The sequence below is a fragment of the Leptonychotes weddellii genome, chromosome 15 (assembly GCF_054177405.1).
Source record: "Leptonychotes weddellii isolate Sample4059 chromosome 15, ASM5417740v2, whole genome shotgun sequence".
In the NCBI taxonomy this organism is placed as follows: Eukaryota; Metazoa; Chordata; class Mammalia; order Carnivora; family Phocidae; genus Leptonychotes; species Leptonychotes weddellii.
In genome coordinates this window covers 40,893,340-40,912,042 of record NC_138383.1, presented here as the reverse complement: position 1 = coordinate 40,912,042, position 18,703 = coordinate 40,893,340, and the positions used below count along the sequence as shown (strand labels likewise).

At 40.9% G+C, this 18,703-nt stretch overlaps 1 protein-coding gene across 1 annotated transcript in view; it reads left to right on the top strand.

The window, feature by feature from the left end:
- The first annotated feature begins 1,304 nt into the window (after positions 1-1,304).
- Positions 1,305-18,703, top strand: part of DHRS7B (dehydrogenase/reductase 7B) — a 60,523-nt gene continuing 43,124 nt past the window's right edge. The window contains exon 1 of the mRNA XM_006746617.3: positions 1,305-1,388. Coding sequence (XP_006746680.2) covers positions 1,369-1,388 — 20 coding nt within the window. The 5' untranslated portion in view covers positions 1,305-1,368. The remainder of the gene's footprint in view (positions 1,389-18,703) is intronic.

Below are 18,703 nucleotides of genomic sequence, written 5' to 3'. Positions count from 1 at the left end.
CTAGATTTTGTGAGTACTTGTGAGGATTTCCATGAAAATTAAGTGACTAAAGTGAATAAAAGCAACGTACAGAGCAGTGCTACGGCATTGCTGTTTGTACAAGGGACAACGGGGAGAATGCTGAATGTACACGTAATTGCTTGGTTATGCATAAGATAGCTCTGGAAAGACAAACATAGCTAATAGCATTGTTGCCTACCGGGGAGAGAACTGGGTACCTGGAGAACAGGAAGGGAGATTTTTCAACTTACACACTTTTGTCATCTCTTGAATTTTTTTTTTTTAAGATTTATTTATTTATTTATTTGTGAGAGAGAATGAGAAAGAGAGAGCACATGAGAGGGGGTAGGGTCAGAAGGAGAAGCAGACTCCCTGCTGAGCAGGAAGCCCAATGCGGGACTCGATCCTGAGACTCCAGGATCATGACCTGAGCCGAAGGCAGTCGCTTAACCAACTGAGCCACCCAGGCACCCTGTCATCTCTTGAATTTTGAACTATGAGACTTCTCCTCAGTTTCTCTTTCAACATCCTCTTCCCATGGTTCCACTTCAACCACTTCAGATCTTTTAAAAAATTTACTTGCAAGAATTCCTTATATATCCTGAATAAAAATTATTCTGAGATATACGTATTGTAAATATCTTCTCCACTCTATTCCTTGCACGGTACTCTCTTCCGTCTTTCGATGTCTTAAATTTAAGGATGCCCAATTTATCAACCTTTCCCTTTAGGGTTGGTACTTTCTGTGCCCTGGTAAAAAGCATTTCCCTAACCCACGGTCACAATATTGTGCTGTTATTTTCTAGAGTTGCACCTTTCACATTTGGGTGTACTTCTGAATTGATTTTTTGTACGAGATACGGGTCAAGGCTCATTACTCACCCCCAACCCCTATTGGCATTCAATTGATCTAGCACTATTTAATGAAAATAACTTTCCTCTTGCTTTATGGTGGCTCCTTTGTGGAGAAAAAATATGCCTACATGCCTGTGGATTTGTTTCTAGCCTCTTCTTTTCCATTGATCTTCTTATATACCGCTGTTTTCATTATGTCTTTATAATGTCTGATAACTGGAGCATACATTCTCCAGTGCACCGACCACTTCCCCCCACCCCAACACGCCACCGAGAGAGTGCACGAAACCCAAACCACGACCTTCCGAATTTCCCTCCGAAAGAGGGAAGGAAGCCGCTCAGGTAGGAGCTGGCCTTTCAAACCTCGCACTGCTGCGCATGCTTCCGGCATCTCGAGGAACGCACGCCCGACACGCACGCGCAGCCCAAGGACCGGGATTGGACGGAGCCTCGCTGGCGGGGCGAGCGAAGTCTCGCGTCACTTCCGAGGCGGGAGGACGAAGTTGATTGACCATGGTCACAGAAGCGACCAGGTAGGGGCTGGGGAGGAAGCGACCTCGGCGGCGAAGGGCGGAGGGACGGGCCCGGAACGAGGCGCGCGGCTGTATCCCGACTCGAGTGCATTCCCGGCCCCGGCGAAGGGAGGGAAGCGGGTTTAGAGGCCGAGCGGAGGCCGCGGACCCTGAGGGGCACGCCGCGTCCCTGGGCGGGCCTCTGGCCGCCCGCCGCCCCCCGCCTCTGAGGGAAGATTCAGCTCCGGCGCTTACACTCGAGTCTTGCCTCTGGCGCTTTCTCTTTGGACAGCGGGCGCCTTCGCTGGTGTCCCTGTGGCGGTGTGAGCGGCTGGAAAGGGCGGACACGCCCAGGCTTCGCGGAGCGCTGGGGGTGCGCCCCAGGCGAGGGCCTGTCGCTTTCCCCGATTCCGCACCCACGGACGGGAAGCCCGGCGGCAGCGGGCGTGACCCAGGCTCGAGCGCTAGAGGCTGGTGGCATTAAAGCCTGGCGTTAGAGACCCAGGATTAGCAAAGGAGCAAAACAGCAGGGGGCTGTTCTAGATATCTTACTCCTCCAGTCCTTGCTCCGCCGCTTCCTGCCTGTGCGTCTTTGGGCAAATGTCTTAAATTCTTGGCGCCTAGGTACTCAACAGTAATTTTGAGAATAAGACGCCCATATTCGTGAAGTGGTTGTGAAACGTCAAGGAGATTGCCTGTAGAATGCACCCCCCCCAGTGTCTGGCACATAGTAGTTACCCAATAAAAGATATCTGTAGAATTCTCTTTTAATTTCCCTTGGTATAGTGATTTGAGAGTTGAGAAGTTACTTCTGGGCTTCATATACACCTATGTTTAGTGAGCTGGTACTTGATTCTTGTAGTGGGCTTGCCAGGAAGTGCTTTCCGCGTCTTCCAACCTGTATGGAGGTGGAGGGAGGGGGGTTGGTGGTGAGGAGAACAAAGAGGAAGCCGGTTTCTAAAGGAGTGGCAGGTGGAGCAAGGGATCCTTAGCTTGGTGGTCCAGAGATACAATTAGTAAAAATGATCTAATTCTTCAGAAGGATAGGGAGGGGAACTAACTTATGACTGTGTCTCTTGTAGATATCTCTCTTACTCTTCACCACAAAAGAGTAAAGTGGGTGGTATCATCATATGCGTTCAGTGGAGTTATGAAAGCTGAGATTACACACAACACATACGTGGGGGAGGCAGACTTTTAGAACTAGGCCTCTGTGTAAAACCTACTCATTCTAGTACAGGGGTTGCCTTTGAAGAGGTCCTTGTGAAAGAAGTTACATTTAAAAGGTAATCTGGAGCCTTGTCATAATATAGCTTATGAACATACAGAGGGTCTCTCAACTTTTCCTAAGGTAATGATGCTTTTTATTTCTCCTGAGGGTTATGATGGGAAGGAGCTGAGATGGGAGGAAGAAGTAGGGTCATGACTGAGCCTTGGTCAGGAGTGACCAGTAAGGCTGAGTGCTTCTTCTTGCTGGGATTTTCTGGGCTGACCTTCTATTAACCCCAAAGACAGTGTGGTGAGGCTTCCAGATTAGCAGTTGACTGTAGTTTATGTAGTCCTAATAGGGCTCGCTTTAAAAGGAGGCATTATAAAGATGGATATGGATAAATTATGTTTTGCTGAATTAATTTTTTTTCAGGAAACAGAAGACCACCTAATTTGTTCTATTATTTTCCTTTGCAACTTTTTTTTTTAAGGTTTTATTTATTTATTTGTGAGAGAGAGAGAGAGAGCACAAGCAGGGGGAAGTGGCAGGCAGCGGGAGAAGCAGACTTCCTGCTTAGCAAGGAGCCCAGTGTGGGACTCGATCCCAGGACCCTGGGATCATGACCAGAGCCCAAGGAAGATGCTTAACCAACTGAGCCACCCAGGTGCCCTCCTTTGCAACATTTGAAGCTTCTTTAGGATCATTCCTTTTATTCCTGGGTGCAAGGTTTCTTTTATTGTAGAAAACAGACGTTGAAAAAAAAATTTATACCATTGGAAAGGATCTTTGTTGTAATTTTTTTCTGGATTGTAGATTGATTAGGGATCTGGTAGAAACACTAAAACAGTAGTTACCATGTGTTAATTTTATGGCATATACTGAGCCATTTACCCAAGAGGGAAGTACTGTCTTATTTATTTTTTAAAGATTTATTTATTTATTTTAGAGAGAGAGAGCGCCTGTGCTTGGGCAGGGGGCAGAGGGGGAGTGAGAAAGAGAATCTTCAGCAGACTCCTCACTCAGCGCAGAGCCCAACACAGGGCTCTATCCCACAACCCTGAGATCATGATCTGAGCCGAAATCAAGAGTCAGATACTTAACTGACTGAACCACCCAGGTGCCTGGGGAAGTACTATTTTAGTTCCATAAATTGAGGCTCAGAGAAGTGGAATGATGTGTCTAAATTTGGAGAATGTAAGAGAGAACAGAAACTGTGTTAAAGGGGGGTATCTTGGGGAATGTAGAATACACCAGGAAGGGAGAGAAAGGTTATCCTCAGATGCTGGAGAACACTGGAATGAAGGGACCTTTTCTCATTAAGGCATGGAGTTTCCTACTGGGACGGAAGGCACTTAAAGGCAAAAACCTGTTGTTTTATCTGCATATCCTGGGCCAAGGTCAGCACAGCTGGACTTAGGTCCCTAGGTTTTGAGGTGCAGGTCTGGAACCCTGCTGCCCTGCAATAATGGATTGATAATGTACTTTGCTTTGAAAGAACCTGACACTGTATACAAGAGTGTGCAAATCACATAAATGCATGATCACTTCACATCCAAAAAGATTCTTGGCTATTTATAAACATCTATTTGAGGGTTCTTTTAATTTTTATTTAAAAATGTTTTTCTTATTGGGCGCCTGGGTGGCTCAGTTGGTTAGTCGTCTGCCTTCAACTCAGGTCATGATCCCAGAGTCTTGGGATCGAGTCCCACATCGGGCTCCCTGCTCAGCGGGGAGTCTGCTTCTCCCTCTGCCCTTTACCCTGCTTGTGCTCTCTCTCACTCACTCTCTCTCTCAAATAAGTAAATAAAAAAAAATAATAATAAAAATGTTTTTCTTATTTTTTGAAATTTTAATTCCAGTGTAGTTAACACAGTGTTATATTAGCTTCAGGTGTACAAAATAGTGATGTAGCAATTCAGTATATTACTCAGTGCTCATCAAGATTAAGTGTTCTCTTAATCCCCTTCATCTATTTCACCCATCTCCCCACCTGCTTCCCTCTAGTAACCATCAGTTTGTTCTCTATAGTTAAGAGTCTGTTTTTTGGTTTGTCTTTTTTTTTTTTCCTTTGTTCGTTTGTTTTGTTTCTTAAATTACACGAGTGAAAACTTACGGTATTTGTCTTTCTCTGACTTATTTTGCTTAGCATTTATTCTTTAGCTTAGTATTTATTCTTTAGCTCCATCCATGTTGTTGCAAATGGCAAGATTTCATTCTTACTTATGGCTGAGTTGAATTTATATGTACAATCCATTGCGTAGATGTATGTATATACACAGATGCACACACAATATATTACATATATACAATAAGCATACTATACAATAGATGTATATATACATATTATACAATATATGTATGCAATATGCATATATGTTATACAATATCCATATATATATATACAGAATGTATCATACACACACACACACACAGTGCATTGTATATATATATACCACATCTTCTTTATTCATTCATCTGTCGATGGACACTTGGGCTGCTTCCATAATTTGGCTATTGTAAATAATGCTGCAGTAAACATTGGGGTGCATATATCCTTTCAAATTAATGTTTTCGTATTCTTTGGGTAAATACCCAGTATTGTGATTCCTGGATCATAGGGTAGTTCTATTTGTAATTTTTTGAGGAACCTCCATACTGTTTTCCACAGTGGCTGCACCAGTTTTCATTTCCACCAACAGTGCAAGAGGGTTCTTTCTCTTCACATTCTCGCCAACATTTGTTTCTTGTGTTTTTGGTTTTAGCCATTCTAAAAGGTGTGAGGTGATTATCTCATTGCAGTTTTGATTTCCATCTCCCTCATGATGAGTGATGTTGAGCATATTTTCATGTGCTGTTGGCCATCTGTATATCTTTGGAAAATGTCTGTTCATGTCTTCTGCCCATTTTTTAATTGGGTTATTTGTTTCTTGGGTGTTGAGTTTTATAAGTTCTTTATATATTTTGGTTACTAGCCTTTTATTGTATATGCCATTTGTAAATACCTTCTTCCATTCAGTAGGTTGTCTTTTAGTTTTGATTGTTTCCTTCACTCTGCAGAAGTTTTTTATTTTGATGTAGTCCCTATAGTTTATTTTTGCTTTTGTTTCCCTTGCCTTAGGACACATATCTTTTTTTTGTTTTGTTTTTAAGATTTTATTTATTTGAGAGAAGAGAGCACACATGAGCCAGGGGGGAGGGGTAGAGGAAGAGGGAGAAGCAGACTCCCCACTGATCAGGGAGCCCGATGCGGGACTCCATCCGAGGATCGTGGGATCATGATCTGACTCAAAGGCAGACACTTAACCAACTGAGCCAACCAGGCGCCCCATAGGACACATATCTTGAAAGAAGTTGCTATAGCTGATGTGAAAGAAATTACTGCTTGTGCTCTCTTCGTCAGGGTTATTAGATAATACTTCCTATAGTGTACTTAAAATACTTTATTCAGATTTGCAACTGTATGTTTGTATAAAGGGAGCTATGTTTGTGTTTAGTCAAGACCATGGAATGTATCTTCCCTAACATACGTTCCTCTTTTTCTCCGTAATAAAAATAGTTAAAATTCATTGAGTGTTGTGTGCCAGACTTTATGCTAAGCATTTTATTGGATTATTCAATTCTCACAATAACTCTGTAAAGTAGGAATAGTTATCTTTATAGGGGAAGAAATGGGCTCAGAGATGGTAAGAAATTTATCCAAAGGCACAGAGCTAGTGAGGGCAGGCCAATTCTATGTACTCCAAAAGCTAGTGTTTATCTATGTATTTCATTCATTCCTTCATTTAGCAGAACACACCTACTCTCTACCAGCGATGTGCTAGGTGTTGGGGATACAGTGATGGCCCAAACAGACACAGTCCCTGTTGTCAGGTTGCTTCTAAGTCTAACAATGGAGATAGGCAGAAAAAGAATTACAAACTAAATATTAATTACAGTTGTGGTGCCTGCTATAGAGGACGGTAGAGGGTGCTATGTGAATGTATAATGGGGCCATTTGGCAGCGGGAGGGAGTGAGGGGAGACAGAGGAGGCTCTGCTGAGGAAATACTCAGATCTGAGACCTTTAAGGACTGAGCTGGAGTTAAATTGGGCAAAGAGAAGGGTGAAGAGTTACCAGGGGGAGGGAAGGGCATGTGTGAAGCCTCGAGCATAGGAGGAGCTTGTGTCTTACGGTTACTGTGTGGCCAAAGGATGGCAAATGTTGCCCAAGTCTAACACAAAATGTACATAGGGGTCTTACCCCAGTCTTGGTTTATTTGCTTCTCAGAATTTATAATCAACTCCACAAACCATATCTGTTTTCCAGCTCTGATTAGAGTCCAGCCTCCTTCTTCAAACATGTGGTTAGACCTCTGGTTGCCCACAGGATGGGGATTGGGGATTGGGGATTGGGGATGAGACGAGAGATAAATACCTAAATGGGAGACTTAATTGGCATTGGTAATTTGTACTACAAAGCTAAATAGACACTGAGTGCCAATATTTTGTTTCATCATATTGTCTCTGGTTTGCAGAATGATTTAACAAACATTTTATAGCCCCACTATGGTCCACACCCTATGTTAGCCACCTAGGATACAAACATATAAGGACGTTCTGTTCCTTCACCATGCATAATTTAATGTTTTATATGCCTTCCATTTAAGGTGCTGCAGGTTTTTTAAGAAAGATTTTATTTACTTACTTGAGAGAGAGAGAGAACGCCAGCAGGGGATGGAGCAGAGGGAGGAGCAGAGAGACCAGCAGACCCTGTGCTGAGCGTGGAGCCCAAGGTGGGGTTAGATCCCATGACCCTGAGATCATGACCTGAACCAAAATCGAGAGTTGGACGCCCAACTGACTGAGCCACCCACGTGCCCCTAAGGTGCTTCAGTTGTTTTGTCAACATTATTCTTCAACATATATTTATTTAGCATTTATTATGTGCTAGGCACTGGGCTAGGGATACAGCATGAGCAAATAGTCAGGGTCTCAGTCCTCATGGAGCTTAAGCTCCCATTTGGAGCTGGAAGGCGGTGAGGGAGGGAGAGAGTCAGGGAGATGAGGTTGAAAAGGTAGGCTGGGGTCAGACCATGCAGCCCTCATAGGTCATGCCAAGGATTTAAGGCTTATCCTAAGAATGGTGGGAAGCCGTTGAAGAATTTCAGTCACGAGAGTATCAGCAGGTCTGTGTTATTGAAAGATCACTTTGGCTCCTCAGTGGAGGCAAAAGTCAATGGATTTGAGGGCTATTTAGGAGGTAGATCAGCAGGGCTTGGTAATATTTTCACTCTGGGATGAGAAGGGAAAGGAAGGTGTTAGGGCCAATTCTTCATTTTCTGGCTTGTGCTTCTGTGATAGGAAACCCCGGAGGAAGAACATGAGTTCAGTTTCGAAGATGTCTTTGAAATAATCCAAGTGGAGGTGTCACAAAGGCAATGGGCTAGGAGGATCTGTCGCTCAGATGACAGTAATGGGCTAAGTCCCTAAAAAAAACTCTTGTCATCGAGGAATTTTTTTTTTTTCATGTATTGAGGGAGCCATCAAAGTGGGGAAAGTGACGGTGAGGTAGCCCAGCAGGGAGTAAAATTCCTCCACATTTATGTTGGGGAAAGTTAAGATCTGCCCACCTTAGAAATGGTCTCCATAAATGTGGAATGAAAGAAACTAGTTCTATTATTGAATAAGCATTAACCCAGACTGGGATACATCACAAGTATTCTGCTAATGAGATTACAAAAACAAAAACGAAATTCTACCATTTACAATTCATTACATACACAGTCTCAAGATTAATGGTAATCTTGTAAGAACACTTGACAGCACCATTTGATGTACATGCTTTCATAGTTCCTCCGAAATTCACCTGGTAATTGGGGTGGCCATCTGTACTAATTAATTGCCTTTATCTGAAAGAAAAGTAAAACCTCTCTAATCTCGGTGTGCAGAGAATAGAGGTGTGTAGGCTAAACTCCTACTGTGACTGGGAGAGGGGGCGCTGTCTTCCTGTGTATTTACATTTAAAAGAGATGGCTTCTAGGACCTTCAAAAAACCTTCCTGAGTCCTGCAGCTAGCTTATTTAACCTTTAAAAAGATTTGCATACATATCAAAGGACAGAGGAAAGTTTTATAAATACTAGGTTATTCAAAGAAATGCTCTAAGAAAAAAGAGAGGAAAAAAGATCTCTTTCCCTTTTGGCAACAGAGAAAAGTCAATTTTAAAAATTTACTTATGGTGCAGTAAAATGTTGGACTGGAGCACACACAGAATGGGGATGATTCTGAAGAGACTTTGAAGTGAGTTCCATGTAGTTTTGCATAGTTAGGATGCCCTCAAATGGTCAAATGCAGCCCATAATTTCTGGTACATTGATTTAAAGAAAAATGTAGATCTGGGTCCTCCTGGTAGTTTCCAGCCAAAACTCTTGTCTCTCATAGTTAACCCTTCCAGGGCTTGTCTTGTCCTCCTTAAGGTCAATAATGTCATTTCTTAGTCCTACCCAATGTTAAAAAACAAAATTCAAATAAGTAAAATTTAAAGATTTTTTTTTTAAGATTTTATTTATTTATTTGACAGAGAGAGACACAGTGAGAGAGGGAACACAAGCAGGGGGAGTGGGAGAGGGAGAAGCAGGCTTCCCGCGGAACAGGGAGCCCGGTGCGGGGCTCGATCCCAGGACGCTGGGATCATGATCTGAGCCGAAGGCAGACGCTTAACGACTGAGCCACCCAGGCGCCCAAAATTTAAAGATTTTATTAGCTTTATTCAATGATTCATGAATCAGGCAGCGTCCCATCTAGCAGACAGAAAGGAGCTTCAAGGAGCTATACAAAATGAAAAACTTTTATAAGCAGAAGGGAGTGGGAACAAGGAAGTTATACTAGCAAAAAGTGGATTGGTTTTGGCAAGGTCACTTTCCTTTAGGGGATTGCAGGGGTCTATCAGATTACCTCACTAATGCTGACCAGGTGATTCCTGATTGATTTAAGATTCCACTCTTGGAAGAGTCTGAGACTGTAATTAAACTAAAACTTGGTTTGGTGATGTGGGGCTTAGCATACGTGACTCTGTTTTGGGTCTTTTGCCTTGTTTTTAACCCCAGTTATACACAGATGAGACCTTTCTTTGGTAGGTAATGTTAAGATTTTAATGCAGAAATGAACTCTCGATTAATCTATTCTGGAAAGCTACAAACATGAGGATAGAAATTGAGGTTGAATGGCAAGTAAATTTAGCTTGGAAGCTTCTTGCCACCCACCAAGGTAGGAAATTGAATAAATGCTTTTAGATTCTGACTGAGCTCTCCCTCCAATCCTTAAGTTCACGGTAACCTGAGACTTGTCTACTCATCTGCTTTGTGGGAGGGAGAGGTCTGCTGATAGCTGCTGAATTAATGGAACATTGCTTACCAGTAGTTTGAGCTTGTTTGCTGTAGCTAGAGCTTTACTTTATCAAGTAAGATCTTGTTTGTACTGGGAGCACTGTTTGGAAGGGAGATGTAAGATTTTCCAGGTTTATGTAAGATTTTCCAGGTTTATATGAGTAGTACTTAGCAGTTGTTAAACTGGAAAGTGTATTAGGAAACTACTATTGCTTCAAAATTCTCTGTGAGTATGGTATTATAGTCCAGATTGGCTTAAAACATTAGCTAAACTGAATCAAGGAAATTGTACTGAGTTCCTATTAAGCAGTTAGCTTGTTTACATTCAATTCTTGCATAAAAGCCTTTGTATTTTATTTGGGTGATTGCAGCTGAATATGGGGATCTATTCACCTAGACAGTATTAAAATTCTTCCTGTTTAGGGCTCCAACTAAAGGATTACTAATATTATTATTTATTCTCTATGTAATGCACTTAATGTGGACTTTAGAGTCTGAATACCTGGTTCAAATCTCTGTTCTACCACTTGCTAGCTATGTGACTTCAAGTGCTTTTCTCATTTAGCAAATGGAAATTACTATCATACCTACCTCATAGGATTGGTATGTGGAGGAAATGAGATCATGGGTATGGAGTCTGTAGCCCAGTAAGTTGCAAACACACAAAAAAGTTAGTAATTGTTATTAATATTTTTCTTTACACAGTAGCCATATATGGTAACAAGCTAAAAGTTACTTTTTTAAAGTACATTTTGGACATTTGTGTAATATTATTGTTTCACTCCATTAAACTCGTCATGTGTGTTAGAAACGGTCACAGAGTAAGTAAAAGATTAATTATATTAGAAATAGAAATGCACTCTGGTGCAGGAGTTGGGATATCTAGTAATTTCTGCCACATTTTCAAGGGAATGAAGGATTGTGACATATCTTGTAGCATTCTGTAATGTATGAAAAGCTTCTGAAAGCAGCATTGTCCCTCTTTTCCTATCAGTTGCTGGGTCTTTACAAAGGGCAAGCTTTTTTCTCTCTTCTTAACCTGAAGATTTACAAATTGTGACAAATAGTGGTTCTTTTTGTGCATACTGTACATGCACCTCCCAAGGGCCCAAGCCAGTAGGTTGCACAAAAGTGTTACAGCTTTTGCTCTCCACTGACTCTTTGGATAGCGATTGGGGCCTGAAGTTCCAGCTCCTGAGAACTAGGAGATAGGAGTACCGCGAGGGAGCCCGAGGCGCTACAGGTGTTCAGTTTTTTCATTTCACATATGCTGCCCATTTGTTCATTATTCATCCAACAGTATTTGTGTCTGGCACAGGAAGCAGAGAATTGAGGGGCTTAAGCCACCAGAGAGAGTCCACATGTGGACAGATCAAGTACAACCAGGTATTCCAAAAGCTCTGGCATGAGGCCCCAGACAGTTCTGGGCTTTCTTCTTGATCTGATTTTTAGGTTGAGAAACACTTACATGAGGTAAACTTGCAACGGTAGAGGAGGTTTCTAGCAGCTGGGGTAAGCAATTCCAATGGACCCCACTCATCACTTTATAGTATATGAGGAACTGTTATCTCTTTATCTCTTATCATAACTGTCTTGAGATGTGTGTAGAATGAGGATTATGTCCTTATTTTATAGGTAGGGAAGCTGGGGTCCAAAGTGGAAAATAAGTTCCATTATAGAACAGGAAATAAATGATGGCAACATTTTGACTCCACCAGTGCTCCACCATGTAGTAATTATAGTGATTTCCATTTCGTTTGTAATGCTGGACTGCCTCAGTTTAAGGAATCTAGACTTATGAAAATCCAGGTGTACTAATTCACTCAGGTTTAAGAGGTGAATATTCACATTGCAGACGGATTTTCTAGCAAAGGTAGGTATTCTAAGTTGTATTCAGATGGACTTAGGGCAGTTTGTGGATTTCCTGATATTTCCACAGTTTATTTGTATAAACTTATATTTTAGCAGATTCAGCAGTAATAAGGTTTCCAAAGGAATCTATTCCAAGAAAAGATAGAGAATTTTTAAAATTCAATACATAAATTTAAAAACTGTGGTACTTAATTTTCCCCAGTGTTTCTCAGACAGTAATGCCCCCCAAAAAATTGTTTAAAAAATTTAAATGCAACTTCGTAGGAAAATGTCTGTTATGTTCCTCAGTGTGTTGTGTGTGGTAGAATATTGTACTGTGTAGAACTGTTTCAATTAATGAAAAGGGGGATAAAAAAAGAGAAGGTCACTTCATTGTTAATTGGTGGATAAGGAGAGATGAAATTTAAATAGTTAATTTGGCCACCCATGAGTACTAGACATAGCAAGAAAGATTAATTTATCCATTTTCCTTGTTCCTTCTTTTTTTTTTTTTTAAAGATCTTATTTATTTATTTGTCAGAGAAAAAGAGAGCACAAACAGGGGGAGTGGCAGGCAGAGGGAGAAGCAGGCTCTTCGCTGAGCAAGTAGCCCGATGTGGACTCCATCCCAGGACCCTGGGATCATGACCTGAGCCAAAGGCAGACATTTAAATGAGCCACCCAGGCATCCCTTCTTTATTTCTTCTTTTCACCCTTTCTGACATTACCTACCAACTTTCTAAGTAGAGAACCCAGTAATTATAGAGATCATTGCTATCATTTCTAATCCTTCCTGCAACTGTATGAGGCAGATAAGGAAACTGGCTGAAATATTAAGTAACTTGTCTAGAGATACTTACCTAGTTAGTCTGGTTATTGGTGTTTTTGAACCTAGGTCTGCTTAGTTCCAAAGGCGGTTTGCTATATCATATCAGTCATTTGAAATTATCATCATACCTGTCATTTATATCTTAATAGAAAAATGGTAGCTGGAACTTGATCTTAGGTAAAAATCAAGAGAAATTTGGGGCACCTGGGTGGCTCAGTCGTTAAGCGTCTACCTTTGGCTCAAGTCCTGATCCCAGGGTTCTTGGATTGAGCCCCGCATCAGGCTCCCTGCTCAGCGGGAAGCCTGCTTCTCCCTTTTCCACTCCCCCGCTTGTGCTCCTGCTCTCGCTCTCTCTCTCTCTGTCAAATAAATAAATAAAAATCTAAAAAAAAAAAAAAAATTTAAAGAGAAATTTATTGGGAAAAAGATTACTGAATTGTAAGAAACAAAGTTTGGTTCTGAACTGTATCAGGAGAAAGATGTGGTTGGACAACTGTAGCTACTGACACCAGGCCAGAGATATTGGATAAAGTGAGGAAATGTAAATTCTTACAAGAAGCAAATTTCACAGTGATCTAGTATCTTTTTTTTTCTTCCCATAAACTTGAAATTAATAGTAGTTGCTTTTTTTCCCCCAACATTTTAAATTTAACTTGGCCACACATCACGTCTTATAAGCCATCTTTTGAAAGTTTCTAATTGACATGCAGTATTTGATTATGAAGGCATTCAGATAGGATGATTTGAGAGAGAATTTCCATTTGATTAGGTTTGTGTTATTATCAGTTTTAATTTCTAGCAGTAGGAAAAAGTCCATTAAGTCCTTGGGATGAGGTGGGAAGACTTCTGGTATGGTAAAGAGGTTGCAAATTTCCCCAAGAAACTAACTATAAAACAGGACAGATTTGTCAAAAACAACCATTTCAAAGGTCTGGAAATTGACCAAAGGCACACAACAAATTTGAAAAGCATTTATTCATGAAGAAGCGTCGAACAGGGGTGCATGGGTGGCTCAGTCATTAAGCGTCTGCCTTTGGCTCAGGTCATGATCCCAGGGTCATGGGATGGAGCCCCGTGACCACCCTGTGATTGAGTCCCAAATCGGGCTCCCTGCTCATCGGGAAGCCTGCTTCTCCCTCTCCTACTCCCTGTGCTTGTATTCCCTCTCTTGCTGTCTCTATCTCTGTCAAGTAAATAAATAAAATCTTTAAAAAAAAAGAAAATGCATCAAACGTTAGGTGAGACCAATGGGAATCTGTGGTGTTCCTGCCTGGGCTCCTCCCATCCCATCCCATACCCCCAGCTCAGTTAGTGTAGTAGTTCAACCGGGTGACCAGCTGTCTTACTGTTGGGGCTAGCTATTTGGAGCAGAGAGAAAACCAAAAACCATGTCCAGCAGCTTTCTTAGTCTTAGGTTGTAGCCCTGGTTGGGCAAGCAGTGAACCAGTAGACGAACTAGAAATTTGACAGGTCCTATAAATAAGACAGCCATAGATAGGCTTGATAAACCCCCACGTACTTTGGATGACTGGAAAGCTACATGTATGAGCATAGTTTGCTAGAGAGGGCCCAAGCTATCCACAGATCCCTGGATGACAGTGCGCAACTACAGAGGAGTTATGAGAAAGCTTGATGAAAAGGAAAAGCTAAGGAAGACTTGAAAATTGCTTGAACTTTGAATGTACTTCCCATACCACACATAGATCCATCTGCAAAGGGTAGAAGCTGTATTTGTCTGAGATGTTTGGGCACAAATACTGACATATAATGGTTGACTATTAAGATATTCAGATAACCACCAGTAGGAATCCAAGCATAAAAATAAAAATAAGAAAAAAAGAAAAACTGAGCAGAGACCTCTGGCCACATACTGTGGGTGAACCAAAATCCATAGGTTTAGTACAGGCAAGTTATTAAACAAATTTTAAAAGTCTGCTACTCTACCTGTCTCCAGAGGAGAAAATGAGAATCTGGAGTTGCTACAGTGTAATAGCTAAAATAGCCAGTTTTCAATAAAAAATGTGTAAGAAATGTTGAAAAACAGGAAACTGTGACTCATACCTAGGGGAAAATAGCAAAAAGAACAAAGGTTGAAGACAGATTAATAGAGCCTCAGAAATCCTTGGGACAATATCAAGTGTACTATCATTTGGGAGTCCCAGAAGAAGAGAGAATGGAGCAGAAAAAGTATTTAAAGAAATAGGGGGGGCGCCTGGGTGGCTCAGCTGGTTAGGCGACTGCCTTAGGCTCAGGTCATGTTCCTTGAGTCCCGGGATCGAGTCCCACATCGGGCTCCCTGCTCAGCAGGGAGTCTCCTTCTCCCTCTGACCCTCATGATCTCTCTATCTCATTCTCTCTCTCAAATAAATAAATAAAATCTTAAAAAAAAAAAAAAAAAGAAATAGTGTCCCAGGGTGCCTGGGTGGCTCAGTTGTTAAGCCCCTGCCTTTGGCTTAGGTCATGATCCCAGGGTCCTGGGATGGAGTCCTGTGTCAGGCTCTCTGCTCAGTGGGGAACCTGCTTCTCCCTCTCCCTTTGCCTCTCTACCTCCCCCCTCCACCCCCACTCATGCACTCACTCTCTCTAAAATGAATAAATATTTAAAAAAAAAAAAAAGAAATAATGTCCCCAAATCCCGAAACTTGACAAAGAACACTATTAGTTTCCTATTGCTGCTATAAGTTACCACAAATGCAATAGCTTAAAACTCCATAAATTTATTATCTTATAGTTCTTAAGGTCAGAAGTCCTAAAATCAAGGTATCAGTGAGATTGTATTCCTGCTGGAAGCTCTAGAGGGAATCTGTTTACTTGCCTTTTCCAACTTCTATAGGCCATCAACATTCATTAGCTCAGGGTCCCTTCCTTATATTACTCTAACCTCTACTCTGTTGTCACATCTACTCTATGACTCATCCCTCTTGCCTCCCTCTTATAAGGACTCTTGTGATTGTATTGGGCCTGCCCAGATAATGCAGGATAATCTCCCCATCTTGAGATCCTTAATTAATTGCATCTGTAAAGTTCCTTTTACCATATAAATAAAATAATATACTCATAGGTTCCAGGGATTAGGATGTGGACATCTTTGGGGGATTTTATTCAGGCTACTATAAACATCAGTATATATATCCAGGAAACTCAGTAAACCCCAAGTAGGGTAAACATAAAGATTCTCATCTAGATACATCATAGTAAAATTGTTGAAAGCCAAAGATCAAAGTTAAAAGCAATAAGAGAAAAATTACTACAGGGGGCAATCATATATGATTAATGGTTTAACTTCTCATCTTAAAGAATGGTGTTGGAACTTCTGGTTTCTTATTCAGCATGTAAGGAGCTTAGAAGTTGCCTTTCCATCCTAACAAGTAAAAAGCAGAACAAATGGAAAAATCAACCAACTCTTAGATCCATCAGAGTCATGAGATCACAGAGCAAACTTTTGCCACCAAAATTGGCAAAACAGGTGGATACAGAGAATCACACTTGTTGGAGCAGTACTGCTGCAGGAAAACCTGAACTGTAATTGACAAATTGCTGGAGGCTCAATGTGGACAAGTCTGAGAGTTAAAAACTCTGGAGTGACCCAGTGTAAAGGGAGCCCCACAGTTTTGTGAGTTTTGACTCCAGGAGCTCTACCAGGCCCTCACAGTGCATACCGGGAGAAAAATTCCCTTGTGCTTCTGTTATGGGGAGGGAAAAGTAACTTTTGAAATATGGCAGAGCATTTTGTTCTTAACAAGACCTGCCCTCAGGAGAAGCTATTTTATCTAGGGAACTTACTTAGGGAAGGGGATATACTCAACTCCAGCTCCCTCTAGTCATCCTGTCCTAGCTAAGGAGGGGGATAAAACCCTGAGAACCACTGATGAAGTTCACAGTTAGGGGGATAGGCTTACCAAAAGACTAGATCTAATCATTGGACCATAGCATGCTTCTACTGCCTCTTCATTTCTCAAAGCCTATTTACTACAGTTCTTTTTAACCAGTACATCATTTCTGCCTTTTTTTTTTTTTAAGATTTTATTTATTTGTCAGAGCTAGAGCACAAGCAGGGGGAGCAGCAGGCAGAGGGAGAAGCAGGCTCCCCACTGAGCAAGGAGCCTGATGCAGGAGTCAATCCCAGAACCCTGGGATCATGACCTGAGCTGAAGGCAGATGCTTAACCACCTGAGCTACTCAGGTATCCCGATTTCTGCCTTTCAAGAAAACAGTACAAGACATACTGAAAGACAAAAAATAAAGTTTGAGGAGACCGAACAGCATTAGAACCACAGTCAGATATGGCAGGAAAGTTGGAATTATCAGACTGATAATTTGAAAACTATGATTAATATGCTAAGGAGTTTAAAAGAAAAAAATAGACAACATGCAAGAACAGATGGATAATATAAGCAGAGAGAAAATCTAGGAAAGAATAAAAAAGAAATGCTAGAGATAGAAAACACTCTAAGAGAAATGAATGTCTGATGGGCATGGCTGAGGAAAGAATCTCTGAGCTTGAGCATATGACAATAGGAACTTTCTGTTCTATTCCTTTTAGTTCCTTTCTTCCCAAAACTGAAAAGCAAAAAGAAAGAGATATATAAGAACTGTGAAACAACTACAAAAGATGTACTGTATACATAATGGGAATATCAGAAGGAAAAGAAAAAGAATCAGAAACTATTTGAAACAACAATGATAGAGAATGTCCCCAAATTAATCGGAGACACCAAACCACAGATCCAGGAAGCTCAGGGAATACCAAATAAGGTAATGCCAAGATAATCTCACAACACCTAGGCATACTATTGTTAAACTTCAGAAAATCAAAAATAAGAAAAAAAACCTTGGAAGAAGCAAAACACCACCCCCCACACAAAAAAACTTACCATAGCAGAACAAAGATAAGAAATATATCTGATTTCTCTTCAGAAACCATGTAAACAAAAACAGAATAGGGTGAAACTTCCAAAATGTTAAGAGAAAAAAGCCTAGAAATTTTAAACAAAATTTTTAAATTTTTATTTATTTTTTAAGTAATCTCTACACCCAACATGGGTCTCAAACTCACAACCTGGAGATCAAGAGTCACATGCTCCACTAACTGAGCCAGCCAGGTGCCTCAAAAAGCCTAGAATTCTATACCCTGGGAAGTTACCTTTCAAAAGTGAAGGAGAAATAGACTTCTCAGACAAACAAAAATTGAGGGAGTTTGTTGTCAGTAGACTTGCCTTGCAAGAAATGTTAAAAGTTCTTTAGAGAAGGAAGATGGTATAGGTCAGAAACTCGTAACTACATAAAAGAAGAAAGAGCATTAGTGAATGTAAAATAAAAACTTTAATTTTCCTCTTAATTGGCCTAACAGGTAACAGTTTGCTCAGAATAATAATAGGAAAAATGTATCAGTTTGTGTGTATATGCATATGTATATGTGAAATGAATGACAGCAATGATATAAGAGATGGAAGAAAGGAATTAATATTTTGTCACTTGCATTATCTGTGAAGTGGTATAGTGTTAATTGAAAGTGGGCTTGGATTAGTTATAAATATGCTGCATTCTGTAAGGCAACCACTAAAAAAAGTTTAAAAAGAAGTATAATTGATATTCTAAGAAAGAGAAAATGGAATCATATAAATGCTCAGTTAAACTCCAGAAGGTAGAAAAAGTGTGGAAGACAAAAAATAGGAGCAAAGAATGATGACAACAAAGAGAAAACAGTAACAAATATGGTAGATATTAATCTAAGTATATAAATAATCACTCTAAAGGTCAGTGGCCTATATATACCAATTATAAGAAATTTTCAGAGTGGATCAAAAAACAAGACCCAACAATATGTTGTCTACAAGAAACCTATTTTAAATATAAAGACATATAGATTAAAATAAAGGGGTGGAGAAAGATATATCATGCCAGCACTAATGAAAAGAAAGCAGGAGGGCGCCTGGGTGGCTCAGTTGGTTAAGCAACTGCCTTCGGCTCAGGTCATGATCCTGGAGTCCCGGGATCGAGTCCCACATCGGGCTCCCTGCTCAGCAGGGAGTCTGCTTCTCCCTCTGCCCTTCCCCCCCTCATGCTCTCTCTCTCTAATAAATAA